This window comes from Cynocephalus volans, chromosome 3, assembly GCF_027409185.1.
Source record: "Cynocephalus volans isolate mCynVol1 chromosome 3, mCynVol1.pri, whole genome shotgun sequence".
Lineage (NCBI taxonomy): Eukaryota > Metazoa > Chordata > Mammalia > Dermoptera > Cynocephalidae > Cynocephalus > Cynocephalus volans.
Window position 1 is genome coordinate 94,461,481 of NC_084462.1, and position 18,007 is coordinate 94,479,487.

At 37.9% G+C, this 18,007-nt stretch overlaps 1 protein-coding gene across 2 annotated transcripts in view; it reads left to right on the forward strand.

The window, feature by feature from the left end:
* UBR1 (ubiquitin protein ligase E3 component n-recognin 1) overlaps positions 1–17,181 on the forward strand; it is a 137,888-nt gene extending 120,707 nt beyond the window's left edge. For both annotated transcript variants that reach the window (XM_063089129.1, XM_063089130.1), the window contains 5 exons: positions 1,723–1,779; positions 2,665–2,742; positions 11,342–11,512; positions 12,858–12,959; positions 14,601–17,181. In XM_063089129.1, coding sequence (XP_062945199.1) covers positions 1,723–1,779; positions 2,665–2,742; positions 11,342–11,512; positions 12,858–12,959; positions 14,601–14,742 — 550 coding nt within the window. In that variant the 3' untranslated portion in view covers positions 14,743–17,181. The remainder of the gene's footprint in view (positions 1–1,722; positions 1,780–2,664; positions 2,743–11,341; positions 11,513–12,857; positions 12,960–14,600) is intronic.
* The last annotated feature ends 826 nt before the right edge of the window (positions 17,182–18,007 follow it).

Genomic DNA, 18,007 nt, shown 5'->3' on the forward strand with positions numbered 1-18,007 from the left:
CTGGTGTCTTATCCCAATTTTAATTTGGGGAAAAATTTTGCTAGCAGACATAAAGTCACAGTTAAGTATCAAAAGAACCCAAATTGGGGCTATATCCAAAATGGTAGCATATTTCATATTGTAGCACATATCTCAGGAGGGTAACTTAAGACAGAGGGAAAGTCATTTTGTGAAACAAAGATGTATCAGAGAGAAGTGTGTCTTCCCTTCAGAAAAACTTCCTTTCCATCTCATTATTTACTGGCCTTCTTGTTCACTGTCAACCCTCCCAACCACTCATCTCCTTACCCTATCTTTGCCTACACATTTCCCATCATTTTTATAAACAGTTCTCATGCTGTTACTCTTAATTTCCCCCATGATTTTCTTTAATCCCCTTGCTTCTGCCTTTTTATTTCTCCTTTTTCTTCAATCAATCTCTTTTTCCCTCCATCCTCAGATCAGGATTTATGTGAATGTCAGCCTCTGTCTCCTGCCACCCTTCTTGTGCATTTGGTTTTCTGTGTTAGGTTCTTTTCTTTGTTTCCTCATTTCTCATGATGTATTCTGATTTCCAATGTGATAAAAATGAATTGTTTAAAAAAAATCAATATCATGCTTTGTGTTGAGTATAATTTTACTTTTATATTCTTGGAGTAGGTAAGATTTTAACTTGCTGTTCTAGTTTAGTCAAGTATTAAAAATTTAAACGTTGAAACAGAAAGTCCTTGCCCTTAGTATCATTCCTGGCTCTGCTTACCTCAAAGTCTTTCTTCATCCTTATCTGCTCTTTATTGCAAGAGAATGACCCCTGCAGGCCATATTTCCCAGTCTCCCTGTCAGCTGGCTTCTGCCTGGGTTCAGCCACTGGGAGGCACTGACAGGATATTGGAGGCCAGGAAGAAGAGAGAAGCCTAAGTGTTTAGGCTGCCTCTTTCTGCCTTATGGGGCATCTCTGACAGTAACAGAGTTCTTCTCTGGCTCTAGTTCCCACCAGATAAGCCTACTGTGATTCTCTAATCCACTAGCTATCCTAGTCCCTGGGCTCCAATAATACCACTGTTTTCTTTTGTTCCTCCAGCCTGGGAAGGGGGAGGGGGTGGTAATCCTTAGGTTGCCTTGCCTTTTTGTCTCATGGTTGGTTTCTCAACCCTTTCATTACTTTTAGCATACTTCCTGGTATAAAATTCTCTTATATAAATACTTAGAATAGTTTCTGTATTTTTCTAGTAAGACCTTGGTTGCTATACCCTTTAAAAAAGAAATCAATAAAAGAGGGAAAAAATAAATAGACACAAAAAAGAAGGGGAGGAAAGAAAGGAGGAAGAAAAGGGGCAAGATGTAAGAAAAGAAATGTAGAAGGGGGAACACAAAGAATTAGAGACAATGGCTTTTTGACAGATACTGACTGCACTGAAGTTGTGAGGATCCATTTGTTTTATTATTATTTTTTTAAATTTTAATTTAACTTACACAGTGTAATTGTACATACCTATGGGGTACGGTCTGATATTTTGATATGTATATGTTGTATAATAATTGGGCCAGGGTAGTTAATGTATCAGTCACCTTATGCATTTATCATTTCTTTGTGAGGAGAACATTGAAAAGCCTCTCCTCTAGCTGTTAAGTAATATACAAAACTTAATTGTTAACCATAGTCACCCTACTGTGCAGTAGAACACCAGAATTTATTTCTCCTGTCTAATTGTCATTAGCTTTTTCTCTTGGCTCCACATACAGGTGGTGTGCAGATCCTGCTTTACTAAACTGTTTGAAGCAAAAAAGCACTGTGGTCAGGTTGGTTTTATTATTCAATCCTTTTTCTTCCCGTCCACAAGTTGTGTTTCCTAAAGGAGTTGGTTCATTGAGCATACTTTCTAGTCTGCCTTCTTCATTCTCAGTACATTGTTTCCTACATTTCTGGTAGGTCTTTGCCAGAAATTAGACTCTTCCTACAATTGTTTTTTTCTTACAGTGGCTGTCCTGTATTTCATGTTAGTTAGACAATCTTCCCCAAGGCATGCAGGCAAGGCTTTTATTGTGCTTAGTGTGATAGGAACGAACAATAACACTTGCAAACATTTATCAAGTACTAAGTATATTATGTTTCACTTTAGTATCTCATTTAGTCCTCAACACCTCTGTGAGTTTCTTTGATACTATTATTCATATTTAACATTTCTTAAATCAGTATGAGTTCATTTAATGTAATGTTTCTCTTTTCTTTTTTGTCCTGAAAACTTATTATTAAATTGATGGTGTGTCCATGGTTAGAGTATAATATATTCATGCCCAGTTTACAAATGAGGAAATACAGGCTTAGGTTCGGAGACTTACCAAGTATCAGCAAGTTTAGTATTTGTGACCAGGTCTGATTTCAAAGGCTGTGTTCTTAACAATTACTTTATGTTACCTTCCTAGTCAGTATAGAAATATTGCTGGAACAATTTAGTCTTAGGAAAGAGTGGGAGTTGAGTTTGGAAAGGAAGCCTGCTGATGAAAGATTTGGAATTCTAGGCTGAGAAGTTTGGATTTAATCTAGTCAACAGTAGGAATTACTTTGGATTGTAAGTATAGATCCTTTCGTTATTTTTAAGATATTCTTCCTTCTATCACCTTGGTCAATTTTTTATCTGGGCTTATTTACTCATAAATAAAATTGCCTTTAAATTATATTTCTAGGTATCCTAGAAAAAGAAATAGTTTGATAGACCTTCCTGATGACTATAGTTGCCTCTTAAATCAAGCTTCTCATTTCAGGTAAGAAGAAGTGTGTGTGTGTGTGTGTGTGTGTGTGTGTGTGTGTGTGTGTGTGTGTGTGTGTAAATCTTTTAAATCTTTTTCTGAGCTTACAATAGCTTCTCATTTCAGGTGAGAAGAAGTGTGTGTGTGTGTGTGTGTGTGTGTGTGTGTGTGTGTGTGTGTGTGTGTGTCTGTAAATCTTTTAAATCTTTTTCTGAGCTTACAATTGATCTACACCACCACTAACAAACTTACTTTATTTAAAGCAACCACAGAGAATCTCTATAACAGTGATTCTCAATCTTTTTTTTTTAATTGAGGTAAAATCCACGTAACATTACAATTAACCATAATAAAGTATATAATTCAGTAGCATTTATTGTATTCACAATGTTGTGCAACCACCACCTATCTCTAGTTTCAAAACTTTTCCACCACCCCAGAGAAACACCTTATACCCACTTTCTATCCTCCTCATCCCCTATCCCCTGGTAACTAATAATCTTATCAGCATATAAGTTATTTGAACAGCATAAATTCATGAGCAGCACACTACCAATGAGATGTCACTGAATGGAGGTCTTTTGTTTGTATCTGCTTTAGCCACTGGGATGTGAATATTTCATATTTGGTTCACAATGCATCATAATAGTAAGTCAAAGCTTTTATTAATGCAGTTGTGTATCCTGGATACTGAAGTGGCATAACATCACCTCCCATAGCAAATCAAATTGATAAGGTGACAAGAAACTAGGAGTAACTTGTAATTAAAAGACAGGAATCTCAGCAGCCTGAAAAACAAAGCCAATTCAAGACTTTATTGATGGAGGGGGGGAGCTCCAGGCCCTCCTCCTGCGCCCTGAACCAGCAACGTGCAGGGGAGGCAGCCTGCAGCAGCACCAGATGTTAGAACCGGGCAGCTACACGCGGCCCCCCCCACCCCACCGCCTCGGACCCAGGCAGTAGGGGAGCTCCAGGCCCCGCCCCCATGCCCTGAACCAGCCTCACACAGTGGGCACGCCAGTGCTGGCCAGAGGAACCACAGCTCCATGCAGCTCCCTCACCTCCCCGCCTTGGACCCAGGCACTTGGGGAGCTCCAGGCCCCACCCCCACGCCCTGAAAGGGCACCGCGCAGGTGAACCCACCTGCCAGCCAGCAGAACCGTGACTCTACGTGGCTCCCTCACCTGGCTGCCTTGGACCCAGGTGGGGTGGAGGCAGCTCCGGGCCCCACCCCCGCGCCCTGAACCAGCCCCACACCAGGGAGCCCACTGGAAGCAGCCCGCAACAGCACCAGACAGTGGAACCTGGCAGCTACACATGGCCCCTCACCCTGCTACCTCTGACCCAGGCAGGGGGGAGCTACAGGCCCCGCACCTGCGCCCTGCACCAGCACCACACAGGTGAGCCCACTGGGGGTGGCTGGCAGCAACACCAGCCAGTGGAACCACACAGCTCCGTGCAGCCCCTCATCTCGCAGCAGACCCAGGGGGGAGCACCAGCCTATGGTTCCGACCCACTGAGTTTGGCCCAACAGAACTCCACATGCTAGAGGCTCATTCTACGACCACAGAGTATAGAACGGGAACCAAGGTGGTTTAACATAACCTCCACCACACCTACTGTCAAGCAAAGACAATTCATCCCCCACAGTAGCAACCAAGGCCGCTCCACGGCCAACCTCAGTGTAATAGAAGAAGCAAACACCCTACCAGATGACCAAGCATCAGCGAAAAAACACTATAAGCATAAACAGTCAAGAAGAAGTGCCACCACCAAAAGGATACAGTAATGCCCGAAAGTCAGACTCAGGGAATCCTTGAAATGTCTGAAAAGAATTTTGAGCAATGATCTTAAGAAAACGTGAAGAAATAAAGGAAGACTCAATTAGAGAACACAATGAAACAAACAAAAAAAACATCCAGAATATGAAGGAGGAAATCTACAAAGAGATTAATACTATAAAAAAGAGTGTAGCAGAACTTCTAGAAATGAAAGACTCACTCAGTGAAATAAAAAACACAACTATGGGCTTGAGCAGCAGGGTAGAGCAAGCAGAAGAAAGAATTTCAGAGCTTGAAGATGGTCTTTTTGAAATAAGTCAGGCAGACAAAGAAAGAAGCATTAAAAATAATGAGGAAAACCTACGAGAGACAGCAGACAACCTCAAGCACTCTAACATCCAAATTGTGGGTATTCCTGAAGGGCAGGCGAAAGGAAAATGTATTGAAAACCTACTCAAGGAAATAGTAACAGAATACTTCCCAGGTGTAGGGCAAGATACAGACCTTCAGATCCAGGAAGCTCAAAGGTCCCCAAACAGATTCAACTCAAAAAGATCCTTCCCAAGACATATTATAGTAAAATTTGCAAAGCGCAAAGACAGAGAATTCTACAAGCAGCAAGAGAAAAGCGTCAGGTCACTTATAGGGGAACCCACATCAAACTAACAGCAGACTTCTCAACTGAAACCCTACAGGCCAGAGGAAGTGTAATGATATATTCAAAATACTAAAAGAAAAAAGCTGCCAGCCAAGAATTCCTTACCCAGCAAGGCTCTCCTTCAGAAACGAGGGAGAAATAGTGTATTTCCCAGATAAACAAAAGTTGTGGGAGTTCACCACCACACAACCAGCCTTGCAAGAAATTCTCAAGGGAGTCATTCATCTGGAATCTGAATATGGTGACCATCATCACAAATATACAAGAAAGAGCAAAACCCACAGTTAAAACAAAAATTCCAGCAAGAAAGAGAAAGAAGCTAAATTATTCCACTGTAAATTCCCAACTCACATTAAAGGAGAGAAATAAAAGGGGAAACAATGATCAAAAGATATTTAAACCACCTAAACAAGTAGCAATTAAATGACAGGAATTAAACAACACTTCTCAATGACTACTCTGAATGTGAATGGACTAAACTCCCCATTCAAAAGACACAGACTAAAAACTGACTGGATTAAAAAGCTAGACCCAAGTATATGCTTCATGAGACCCACCTCACCTGTAAAGACACTCATAGACTAAAAGAGGGGATGAAAAAAGATACACCATGCCAATGGAAACCAAAAATGAGCAGGAGTAGCTATTCTTATATCAGACAAAATAGTCTTTAAACCAAAAAACATTTAAAAAGACAAAGAAGGCCATTATGTAATGATAAAGGGAACTATCCAGCTGGAAGACATAACAATCATAAACATGTATGCACCCAATACCGGAGCACCCAGATATATTAAGCAAACACTCTCAGACCTAAAGAAGGAGATAGGACTGAATATATTAATAGTGGGTGATCTGAACACCTCTCTCTCAGTATGAGACAGGACTTCCAGGCAACAAGTCAACAAAGAGACACAGGATTTAATCTACACTCTAGACCAGCTGGGCTCGGCAGATATATACAGAACATTTCACCTAAAAGCTAAAGAATACACTTTCTTCTCTTCAGCTCATGGTACATTCTCCAGGATAGACCACATATTACGTCTCAAATCTAGTCTCAGCAAATTTTTAAAAATTGAAATCATTCCACCAATCTTTTCAGACCACAATGGACTAAAACTGGAGATAAACAATAAGCAAATCGCTGGAAGCTATACAAGTACATGGAAAATAAATAATAGGCTCCTGAATGACCTATGGGTCCAAGAAGAAATTAAACAGGAAATCAAAAAATTTCTAGAAACTAATGAAAATAAAGATACATCATACCCAAACTTGTGGGATACTGCAAAAGCAGTACTAAAAGGCAAATTTATTGCAGTAAATGCTTATATCAAAAAATGGGAAGTCTCCAAATAAACGAGCTAACGCCATGCCTCAAAGAACTTGAAAAACAACAGCAATCCAAACCTAAAGGCAGTAGACAGAAAGAAAGAATTAAGATCAGAGCAGAACTATATTAAATAGACACCCAAAAAACAATAGATAAGATCAACAAAACTAAAAGTTGTTTTTTTGAGAAGATAAAATAGACACACCATTAGCTAGGTTAACAAAAAAAAAAAAGAGGGAGAAGACCCAAATAACAAAAATCAGAAATGAAAAGGGAGACATTACAACTGACACCACAGAAATACAAAGAATCATTAGAGACTATTATAAACAACTGTATGACAACAAATTTGAAAATCTGGAAGATACAGATAAGTTTTTAGACACTTATAAATTACAAAGACTGAACCAAGAAGAGATTGAAAACCTGAACAGACCAATAACAAGCAAGGAGATTGAAGCGGCAATTAGCAATCTTCCAACAAAAAAAAGTCCTGGTCTGCATGGCTATACAGCTGAATTCTATCAAACTTTTAAAGAGGAGTTAATACCAATTCTCATGAAACTGTTCCAAACAATTGAAATAGACACTACTCTCCCAAACTCATTCTATGAGGCCAACATAACTCTGATACCAAAACCAGATAAAGACACAACAAAAAAAGAAAATTACAGGCCAATATCCTTGATGAACCTAGATGCTAAAAACCTCAACAAAATATTAGCAATTCGAATACAGCAACATATTAAAAAAAATTATACACTATGATCAAGTGGGATTCATCCCAGGGATGCAAGGATGGTTTGATATATGAAAGTCAATAAATGTGATAACATCAGCAAGCTCAAGGACAAAGTCCATATAATCATCTCAATAGATGCTGAAAAAGCATGTGACAAAATTCAACATTCCTTCATGATAAAGACTCCCAACAAATTAGGTATAGAAGGAAAGTATCTATACCTAACACAATAAAAGCCATTTATGACAAGCCCACTGCCAGATTATTCTGAATGGGGAAAAATTGAAGGCCTTCCCCTTAAGGACAGGAACAAGACAAGGATGTCCACTCTCACCACTTCTATTCAACATAGTACTAGAGGTACTAGCTAGAGCAATCAGGCAAGAGAAAGAAAGGGAATCCAGATTGAAAAAGATGAAGTCAAACTTTCACTATTTGCAGATAACATGATACTATATATAGAAAAACCTAAAGACACTATCAAAAGACTCCTAGAGCTGGTTAATAATTTCAGTAACATTGCAGGATACAAAATAAATGCTCCCAAATCAGTAGCATTTATATACTCAAATTATGAATTAACAGAGAGAGAAATAAAGAAAGTAAGCCCATTTACAATTGTCACCAAAAAAATACTATACCTAGGGATCAATTTAACCAAGGAGGTGAAAGACCTCTACAATGAGAATTATGAACCACTTCTGAAGGAAATTAAAGAAGACACAAAAAGATGGAAAGATATTCCATGCTCTTGGATTGGAAGAATTGACATTGTGAAAATGTCTATACTACCCAAAGCGATCTACAGATTCAATGCAATCCCCATCAAAATACCAATGACATTCTTCACAGAAATGGCAAAAACAACCTTACCTTTCATATGGAAAAACAAAAGACCCCGAATAGCCAAAGCAATCCTGAGCAAAAAAAAAAACAAAGCCGGAGGCATAATTCTGCCTGACTTCAAATTATACTACAAAGCTGTTGTAACCAAAACAGCATGGTACTGGTATAGAAATAGACATTCAGATGAGTGGAGTAGAATTGAGAACCCAGAAATCACTCCTCAGGCTTATAGACATCTGATATTAGACAAAGGCAACAAAAATCAACATCCGGGAAAAGATTGCCTCTTCAACAAGTGGTGCTAGGAAAACTGGATATCCATATGCAGAAGAATGAAGCTAGATATGCATCCCTCACCATACACTAAAATCAACTCAAAGTGGATTAAAGACCTAGGTATAAGACCCATAACTATAAAATTACTAAGGGAAAATATAGGTGAAACACTTCAGCAGTTAGGTCTGGGCACAGGCTTTATGAACATGAACCTGAAAGCACAAGCAACAAAAGAAAAAAATAAACAAATGGCACTATATCAAACTAAAAAGTTTCTGCACAGCAAAAGAAACAATCAGCAGAGTGAAAAGACAACCTGTAGAGTGGGAGAAAATTTTTGCCAACTATGCATCTCACAAGGGACTAGTATCCAGAATATACATAAAACTCAAGCAGGTATACAGTAAAAATATTCATGACCCAATTAAAAAATGGGCAAAGGAGCTGAATAGACATTTTTCAAAGGAAGACATACAAATGGCCAACAGATACATGAAAAAATGTTCAACATCACTAGTCATCAGGGAAATGCAAATTAAACCCACATTGAGATACCAGCTCTCTCCGGTTAGACTGGCTGTAATCAAAAAGACGGTGAATAACAAATGCTGGCGAGGGTGTGGAGAGTAGGGAATACTACTGCACTGTTGTTGGGACTGTAAATTAGTACAACCACTTTGGAAAACAATTTGGAGGTTTCTCAGACAACTACAGATAGATCTTCCATATGATCCAGCAGTCCCTCTTCTGGGTATATATCCAGAGGAATGGAAGTCATCACGTTGAGATACCTGCACTCCCATGTTTATTGCAGCTCTGTTTACAATAGCCAAGACATGGAACCAACCTAAATGTCCATCAATAGATGATTGGATAAGGAAACTGTGGTATTTATACACTATGGAATACTACTCTGCCATAGAAAACAATGAAATATTCCCATTTGCAACAACATGGATGAACCTGGAGAAACTTACATTGAGTGAAACGAGCAAAGCACAGAGGGATAAATACCGCATGTGCTCACTCATATGTGGGAGCTAAGAGAGAAAGGAAGGCAGGAAAGAAAGAGCACAATAGTGCCATGATCCAACAGAGGGAGGGACCATTCCTAGGGCTATAAATTGGAGTTGAGTGGAGAGGGGGAAGGGGAGGGAGGTTGGGGGATTATTGGAAGGGGACAAAGGGTACAAAAGTAATTTCTGGTAATGGATATGCCCCCAGTATGAATCTGGCCCCACATCATGGGCAGGAGGGGGGACAATCAGCTTTGTGTCTCATAAATATTCATAATAAATAAACAAACAAATAAATAAAATATATTTTCTCACACACAAAAAAAGACTTTATTGATAATGTACTCATAACAAATCACCCTTTTTCCAAATTGCAGGAATTCCAAAGCTCAGTTAGGAGTTTTGTAATGTTACTAAGCATTGTGCATCAGCCAGACTTCTTAGTAAATTAATTAGTGCTCTCGGGAAACACAAATAACTCATATTTTGTTTTAAGGATACCAATTAGTAACCCTAATTAACTGCTTTGATGTAGTAGTCCTTAGTCATACTTTAAATAACTTGTGATCTTTTGAAGGAATCAGAGAAAGGGATTGTAGTTTAGAATCATTTTGAGGACTTGCGGAGCCCCTCTTTGGCCCTCTCTGAGAATCACTGCCCTGCAGAATGACTAAGGACATTCTCTTATTTAATTATAGCCATTGCTTTAATTCATGAGGCCACAGGATTTAACTGTCCCAGCAGAGGACTGGATAGCCCACACTCCAGCCTCCATTACCAGATAAAATTAACGTCGATGTTGTAGTTCCCTTGCTAGGCAGCCAGCTAAAGGAATGGTTGAGTTGCTTTACCTTTCCACCCTCAAAAAATTAGCTAGATAATTTCAAAAATTGCATCCAGCTCTAAGTTAAGTGATTCTCCTAATCATTGCTACCACAAAAACCCAGTGAATAGGTATTAGTTTCCAAGCATAAAGGGTATCAAGTTTTTGGCTCCTAGGGGTATCTGAGAAGAGTGTTAAGTCTTTAATCACAGTGAAGATCCTCCTAGATGATATTACTACTTACTAGTTTCAAGTAAGAATGAAAATAAATCCTATGATCTCTTCCAGTTTTATTGTCACCACCAGTTTCCATTAAGGCTGAAACATCTCTAGTTGGAGGCTGGCTGCTCAGTTGCTATACTTTAGGCACCCTCCCCCCTTTTCCTCTCTAGAATGGCTAGTAACTCGGACTCAGCCATCACCTGTTAAAGGTCAAAGATATTGGCTTTACCCAAAAAGGGCTGTAATTATGTTCTGAAGCACCGCTCCCCAGCAGTATAAATAGCCCCCTCCTTACCAGAAATGGAATGTGCCTATACATAGAGTTCCAATGCTCCTACGTAGACGATGGTGGTTTTATCTTGCCTGAGAAACTGGGCTTCAGAATAAACTGTCAATACCCTATTGGAAATTCTTTTTTGATGCTCTTTATTCTGACTCCAGTGTGGGCACTGTTGGATCTCTCTAATTGCATTTATTTTTTACTGCCCAAATTAAGGAATTCTTGATGTTTCCCATTGTGTCCATTATACAGCAGAGATAGGAGAACATTAAGGACACAAGTGTGACTAAAGCAATACGGGGGAGGCAATTGACTGGAAATTGGTTATGTCAGATGAAGACTGGATTCTGTAAATCTCAATTGCAAGGCATATTTAATCACCAGACTTTATGAAAATTATCAGGACACCATATATTTAATAATAGATTTACCATGGATTTATCAGAAGATTTTTTGTTAAGTTCTCTTAGGGGGAAGTATTAAAGAGGAATAATCTAATTAAATGTTTCCTTGTGTTTTAAGAGCTTTCTTTGCTGGAAAGTGGCCAGTGATGAAAACAAGCTTCATTCCTAACTGAATATATGGTGCTTTTTTTTGTATTTCCACCATACTAAATGTTTCCTTCCCTTTTGAGGTGCCCACGGTCCGCAGATGATGAACGAAAGCATCCAGTCCTCTGTCTTTTCTGTGGGGCCATACTATGTTCTCAGAACATTTGCTGCCAAGAAATTGTAAATGGGGAAGAAGTTGGAGCTTGCATTTTTCATGCACTTCACTGTGGAGCAGGAGTCTGCATTTTCCTAAAGTGAGTAGTGAGTGATCTGGAAGCTTCATAATGAACTTAGGGAATCTGGATCCAATCTGGAGGCCATTATGGCAGCACAGTGTGTTGACAGGAGATAATTGACCAGAAGTTAGAAGTATAAATCTGTTATTCACAGAAAATTGCACTTAAGAAGATATTATATGTACTGGCCAGCCATCAAAACAAAAACAAAAACAACAAAAAAGATATTACAGAATAAATAGTATGGGGGAAAAAAAGGTAGGATTCTCTTTACATTTCCATTATTTGTGGAAACAAATAGGCTAGACTTTGTATTAATTACTGTGGTGTTGTGTAATACTCAGGTATAAGGAAAGAACTTGGAGTCCTAAAACTTATATTTAAAAATTACATGTAAATTGTTACTTTAGGTTGTCCTTTAAATGTTTTGAGTTTCTTTATTTCCTCTTCAATCCACTATTTCCCCTGGTCTTTCAGCAAAGATTGAGAGTAAAAAAATAGTCACTAACTTATATGAAAAAAGAGTATAAGTTGCCTGAGAGAGAGAAATAAACTTCAAAGTGGATTTGTATGCTTTTCTTTCCATTCTTGCCATGTAATGCAGTTTCTATTTACATAAATAAATAAACCCAAATAGCTTACTAACTGTGGAATGTATAATCATTACTCATAGGCATCTTTTGGACCAAGGGGAAAGAATGCGTGGAAGCCAAACCCAAACACCTATTTTCTTCTAGGGAACCCACAGCAAGTAAACTCACTACCTATCCCAGCTACTTATTCTATAATTTCTCTACATATTACTTATCCTTTCTGTCTACATGTACACAAGCTTTTTTTATTCCTCCATTTCTCTGCTGTAAGAGTCCCAAGTGCCTTCAAGGTGGCAGTGGTTCTTTTTAATCTGCACTATTGGAGGCTGGCTCTAATCAGAAAAGCTTTTGCACTTTCCCAGTTAACGTTCTGTCTGGCCTGAGGTTTTCAGACTAGGACATGTTCTTTTCTTATTATGCTCCCTCCCCTCTCCAGGTTGTGATTCAGGAAATAGAACAGAAACAACCCCAGCCACCATTTTTCAGTGTCTGTGGTTTAAGTAAGACAGCCTCCTCTCTCCCTTCAGTGTGTTCAGTCAGTATTACGGATCTCATTTCCCTAAATCCACTAATTCTTTCCTATAGCTTCAACAAAAATAGCAATGTTTGTTCTCTTTTATTTAGACAAAACACAATTTAGTCTATCTGTCTATGCACAGAATTCCTAACAGATACTGGCCATATCTATTCTCTAGATTAACTTTGATGAAGTGTCTATTATTTGGACACATACACTTAATAATACTTCCTGTTGGTTCTTTTTCCTTCAGAATCAGAGAATGCAGAGTGGTCCTGGTTGAAGGTAAAGCCAGAGGTTGTGCCTATCCAGCTCCTTACTTGGATGAATATGGAGAAACAGACCCTGGCCTGAAGTAAGTTTTTCTTTTGATAGGAAGATTTCAGTTCTTTTCTGTATTGTCCTTTTTTTTAATTATAGTCACATTATTGTATGTGGATAATAATTCTTTAAACACAAACTAATGCTAAATATTGAGAGATATTTTTAAATAGCTGTAAATTTAAAGAAATATGATGCCATCCTAAATGTAATACATAACTTTCGATAACTTTGTGCTTCTCCAATATTTAAAGGTAATACTTCTCCAAAAATTTTAAAGACACCAGCCATCCTAATGTTTGAATTTTCTATTATTTAATCAAGCTTTCTTCAGAATTACTTAGAAGGTTTTACACTGTTATATCAAAGAAAGAAATTTGTAGTGTCCAGTGATGGAGTTTGGTTTATAGTAGATATTTATTATTTCCATTGCAATACTTAAACTTTTTATTAGCCAGCTATATCAACATTAGCGAAATATTTAGAAGTATAGAATACAACAGCCAAACTTTAGTCATTTTGGATTAGCTGTTACATCGTGTTGCAAACTGTTCATCCCTAGGATTGAAGTGTAGTATTGAAGTGTAGAATACTTTCCATGTTCTTCCCCGAGGTAGGATCTGGGGTCCTACTAATGGCTTATGGTAAATGAGGCAGTAAGGCCTCTTTAACAGTAACCCAAAAGTAAATACAAAGATTAGATCCCTTTATAATAAACTGTCTTTTTGTTTAACTGAAATTTTGTTCTTTTGAAATATTGCTCAGAATGAACAGGCTCACTAAATGGGATTTGGGATTTCTTTGACATAGAGTGTGACAACATTTGACCTGTCTTTAGGTTTAAGGAGAAAAAAACTGATGGTGAAAGTAGTTAAAGACTGAGGATAATCTGAATTGTTCTAGAAAGGTACAAAGAAGCAGAATTTTTAATTAATGAGGCAGTTTGAAAATTCCCAACCAGCTGAGACACTTGAATGCTTCAAGGAATGAGGAGGATCTCACAGTTCTCCATTATTGGCAACAGCCAAACTTTAGTCATTTTCGATTAGCTGTTATATTGTGTTGCAAACTGTTCACCCCTAGAAATGTAGTTATTTTGTTTATGTATTTGCTAATCACCAGAAAGTTTGTTGTATCATAAGAACAATTATAACCAAATATTTCTGAGTAGCAGAAAATAATTTGAGCACTTAGTGTTATACCTCAGTCCTAACTTCTACTGTGCAAAGCTCATTAATCAGAGTTGGAGAAGCTATATGAGGCCAAAAGCTATTAGAGTCCTATTCAGGCTAACAACCCAAAAAGAATAAATAGTGCTGCTCTAAGTTATAAACCTCATTGGCCATTTAAATGAGGTGCCATAATGCCCATGGTATACAACGATACTTCAGAAAGATCATGGAAAAATAGAATTAAAAGATAATACGAATCTTTCCAAGAACTTTTTGAAGTACCCCCGTACTTGACCTATTTTCTTAATAGTCAAGGAGTAAATTTTTGTTTCATTAGCTAAGTAACCTATCAAGTTCTCAGTGATCAACCATGAAAAGAAAATATCCCTTTTTAAACCTTGTCCTGGTGATTCCTCCCAACTCCAGGAATGCATACTAATTTAGACAATAAAAATGTAGCTGTTACTTGATTCAAACTTACATGTTGTTTTTTTTCCCTGAAGGAGGGGCAACCCCCTTCATTTATCTCGTGAGCGGTATCGGAAACTCCATTTGGTCTGGCAGCAACACTGCATTATAGAAGAGATTGCTAGGAGCCAGGAAACTAATCAGATGTTATTTGGATTCAACTGGCAGTTACTATGAGCTCCAACTCCGCCTCAAGACAATCATGAATGACGACAGTAATAAAGACCGATTCAAAATTATGGAGACCTTTCTGAGGGCTGGGGAAGTGCTGGAGGGTCTTTTACTCCATGTCCACATTCACGTACATCAGTAAAATATTCCTTAATAGAGTATTGCTTTCAATTAGCAAACATATGCTTCAAAGGAAAAAAAGGACATATATTACTGATCTGTTTTATGTTCTAGAACACTAAAGAAATGTTTGTTCACCCCAAGTGTCAGATTCTACTAATATTTCCAGGAAACTAATTCCCCTTCACAATCTGTCCCATTTCATTTCACTTCGTTCACCTTGTAAATGAAGTCACATCAAGCAATTGTGGACATTTTTACATGTTCTGCAATTTTTTTTTTTTTTTTTAATTGACGGCTGGCCTATAAGGAATTCCAAACCCTTGACCTTGGTCTTCTGCAATTTTGTATTTGATGTTTTCTACCCAAGTTTAGTTCAGCTAACATCAAATCATTGACAAGATTCTAATAATCTGTGATAGCCCTCCGTGCAGCTAAAGAGGAATTGCAGAAACCATGCAGTATACTTCAGTTGAGAAAGATTTCAAAAAAGTAAATATTTTATTTATCTTTTAAGGAAACACCCTTAATGTTCCACCTGCTGCTTTAGCCACAGATTAAACTAAATCTCTGTGTGAACAGCATGCAATTTTTACCAGTGTGGAAAAGCTTTTTTCCCACTGTAGATATCAAAAAGAGTTAGGATCATGTATTCGTTATTCATTCCTGATGGTACAGAAAGCCTGTAATCCTCACCTCTGTCTACAAATAGCTTTACTGAGTTTTGAAATAAAATTTTCCATTTTCCGAAGGCAAGTTTCTATAATGAGATCACTTGGATCTTGATTGTGGCACCATTATTTGACTCTCAGAAACCTGTGGCAGTTCTGATGTAAACTATTTGTAGAATGAGGATAAGAAAATTCTCCCGATGAATAGAGCATGACTGTTGTAAATTAAAACAATCAGTTTTAAGCCGGTTCTACAACCTTCTATGTCTTTGTAAAAGACAAATCCTTGACGTTATCTGTGTGCAACCTTTTCATAAACTCTGGTTTTATAACAGTATAAACAACCAGAAAAGCCATGTGATCAACAGTGTGCGTCCTATTATAACATGCTATGGTTGAGCCTCTTGTTTATAAATAATAGAGCTCTCCTGAATCTGTGCATATACTTCTTGGTTCTTGGCTTTAACTTTTTATATCAAGAACTTGAGATATAAAACAGCAGACAGAAGATAAATTGAAACCTACACTTTAGCTTCTCTTGTCTCTGGGATAACGTTAGGAGTTTGAAAGATGCATTCAAAGACTGTATCATATTTTGCCTTTGGCTACTATTGTCTTATAGATGTGTGTAAATGTTTTCCTACCTTTTTGTTCAGCAGAGGCAAGCAGGTAAAAATACATTTGCTAAGTGATTAATGGTGCACATTTGGGACTAGATTTCTTGGTATTTCTATATAAAGAAAAGTGGATTTTGTAGTAAAGGATTGGCATGAGCAGGCATCATAATCACATTCATGATTTTCTACTTGAATTATTACTATTGAGAAGTTATCAGGAATAGATACAACTCTAGCGAACAATTTGTAATTAATGGGCAAAGATCAGGAAACTCAGTATTCAGTTTGTCAGATTTGCCAGTATGGTTAAATGAATTGAACTTTTCCCTTTGTTTCTTATTTAATTTTGTGGAATGGATTGTTTGGCTGGAAGTCTGGGCTAGAATAGTCAACAGAAGATGCTGACTTCTGCCCTGAGTGGTCCCAGCTTAGCAAAGATAAACTGACTTTATTTCTAGTCTTTTTATACTCACTTGATAAATCCTGGAATTAAGCTCTCCAGCTGCCAGAAGGACTAGGTGGCAATGGCCAGCCAGAGCTTTACTGCCAAAGAACCCCCTTCATATTGAGTTCTGCTTGCTGAGATTGATTCAGATCTCTGCACTGTAGATGAACATATGTCTCAGTGCTGCCCCCAGCCCAAGGGATTTTTAATTATATTTTAATGTCCTAGTGGTTTGCCTTCATCATTGCAAACAATTTAATCATGCTTATGAAGTTTACTTACAAACAAGCAACTGAGTCACTTTATTTTCTTTAGTATAGTACGTGAAGGAACTGGATCAACAGATGGCTCCAAAACTGTGTTTTTCTAATGTTTGTTGAGGGGCTGGCAAGAACTTTAATGATACAGTGAAGAAAAACATATCTGTATAATTAATTTATTATGTTGGTGTATGGGCTGTGAGTTCACCTTTCAGTGGTCATTTGTCATTTCATAACAACTATGCATTTTGGTTCACTGTGATCTATATTTAGTGACTGCAACATGTTTATACCACTGATTCAAATTCCATCCATGATGAAATTATACAAATAATGCATATATTGATATCTTTTATTGCAAAAATGTAAATTAAAAACTTGTATAATGTTCTTGTGCTTTTTGAAATAAAATATATGTGTATATTTAAAAATAAAAAAGGGACTTCTCTTGTCTGGGGATTTAGGTTTGAATTATAAAACTCAATACCTAGAAAGGAGCTCTAGTTAAAAGATATCTTTGTCAGCATAAGAAAATGTTTTCAAATGTTTTAAAGACATAGGTTTGGGCCGAGCCTGTGGCGCACTCGGGAGAGTGCGGCGCTGGGAGCGCGGCGAAGCTCCCGCCGCGGGTTCGGATCCTATATGGGAATGGCCGGTGCGCTCACTGGCTGAGTGCCGGTCACGAAAAAGACAAAAAAAATAATAATAATAAAAATAAAGATATAGGTTTTTAGTGTAAATGGGTCTCCAAACTTTTTGACCATACACTGTATCAATAAGTAATTTTAAGCATGCACACCAAGTGTGTGTATGTATGAGTATTGTATTAGTACATTTTTGTTGCTTATAACAAAATACAGTGAACTGGGTAATTTATAAAGAAAATGAAATTTATTGCTTACAGTTTCTGAGGCTGGGAAGTCTAAAGTCCATCTGGTGGTGTTGTCAGTGACCCAGGGATCTCACATTGCAAGATGGTGGAAGCAGAGAGAGAGAGAGAGAGACTCCCCTCTTCTTTTAAAGCCCTCAGAAACATGCCCCTGACCACCATTTTTAATCCATTCACTACTGCATGGTCCTACAATCCAATCACCTCTTTAAGGTTCCACCTTCCAGTTACCATAATAGGATTTCACATCCCCTTAACAGTCACAATGG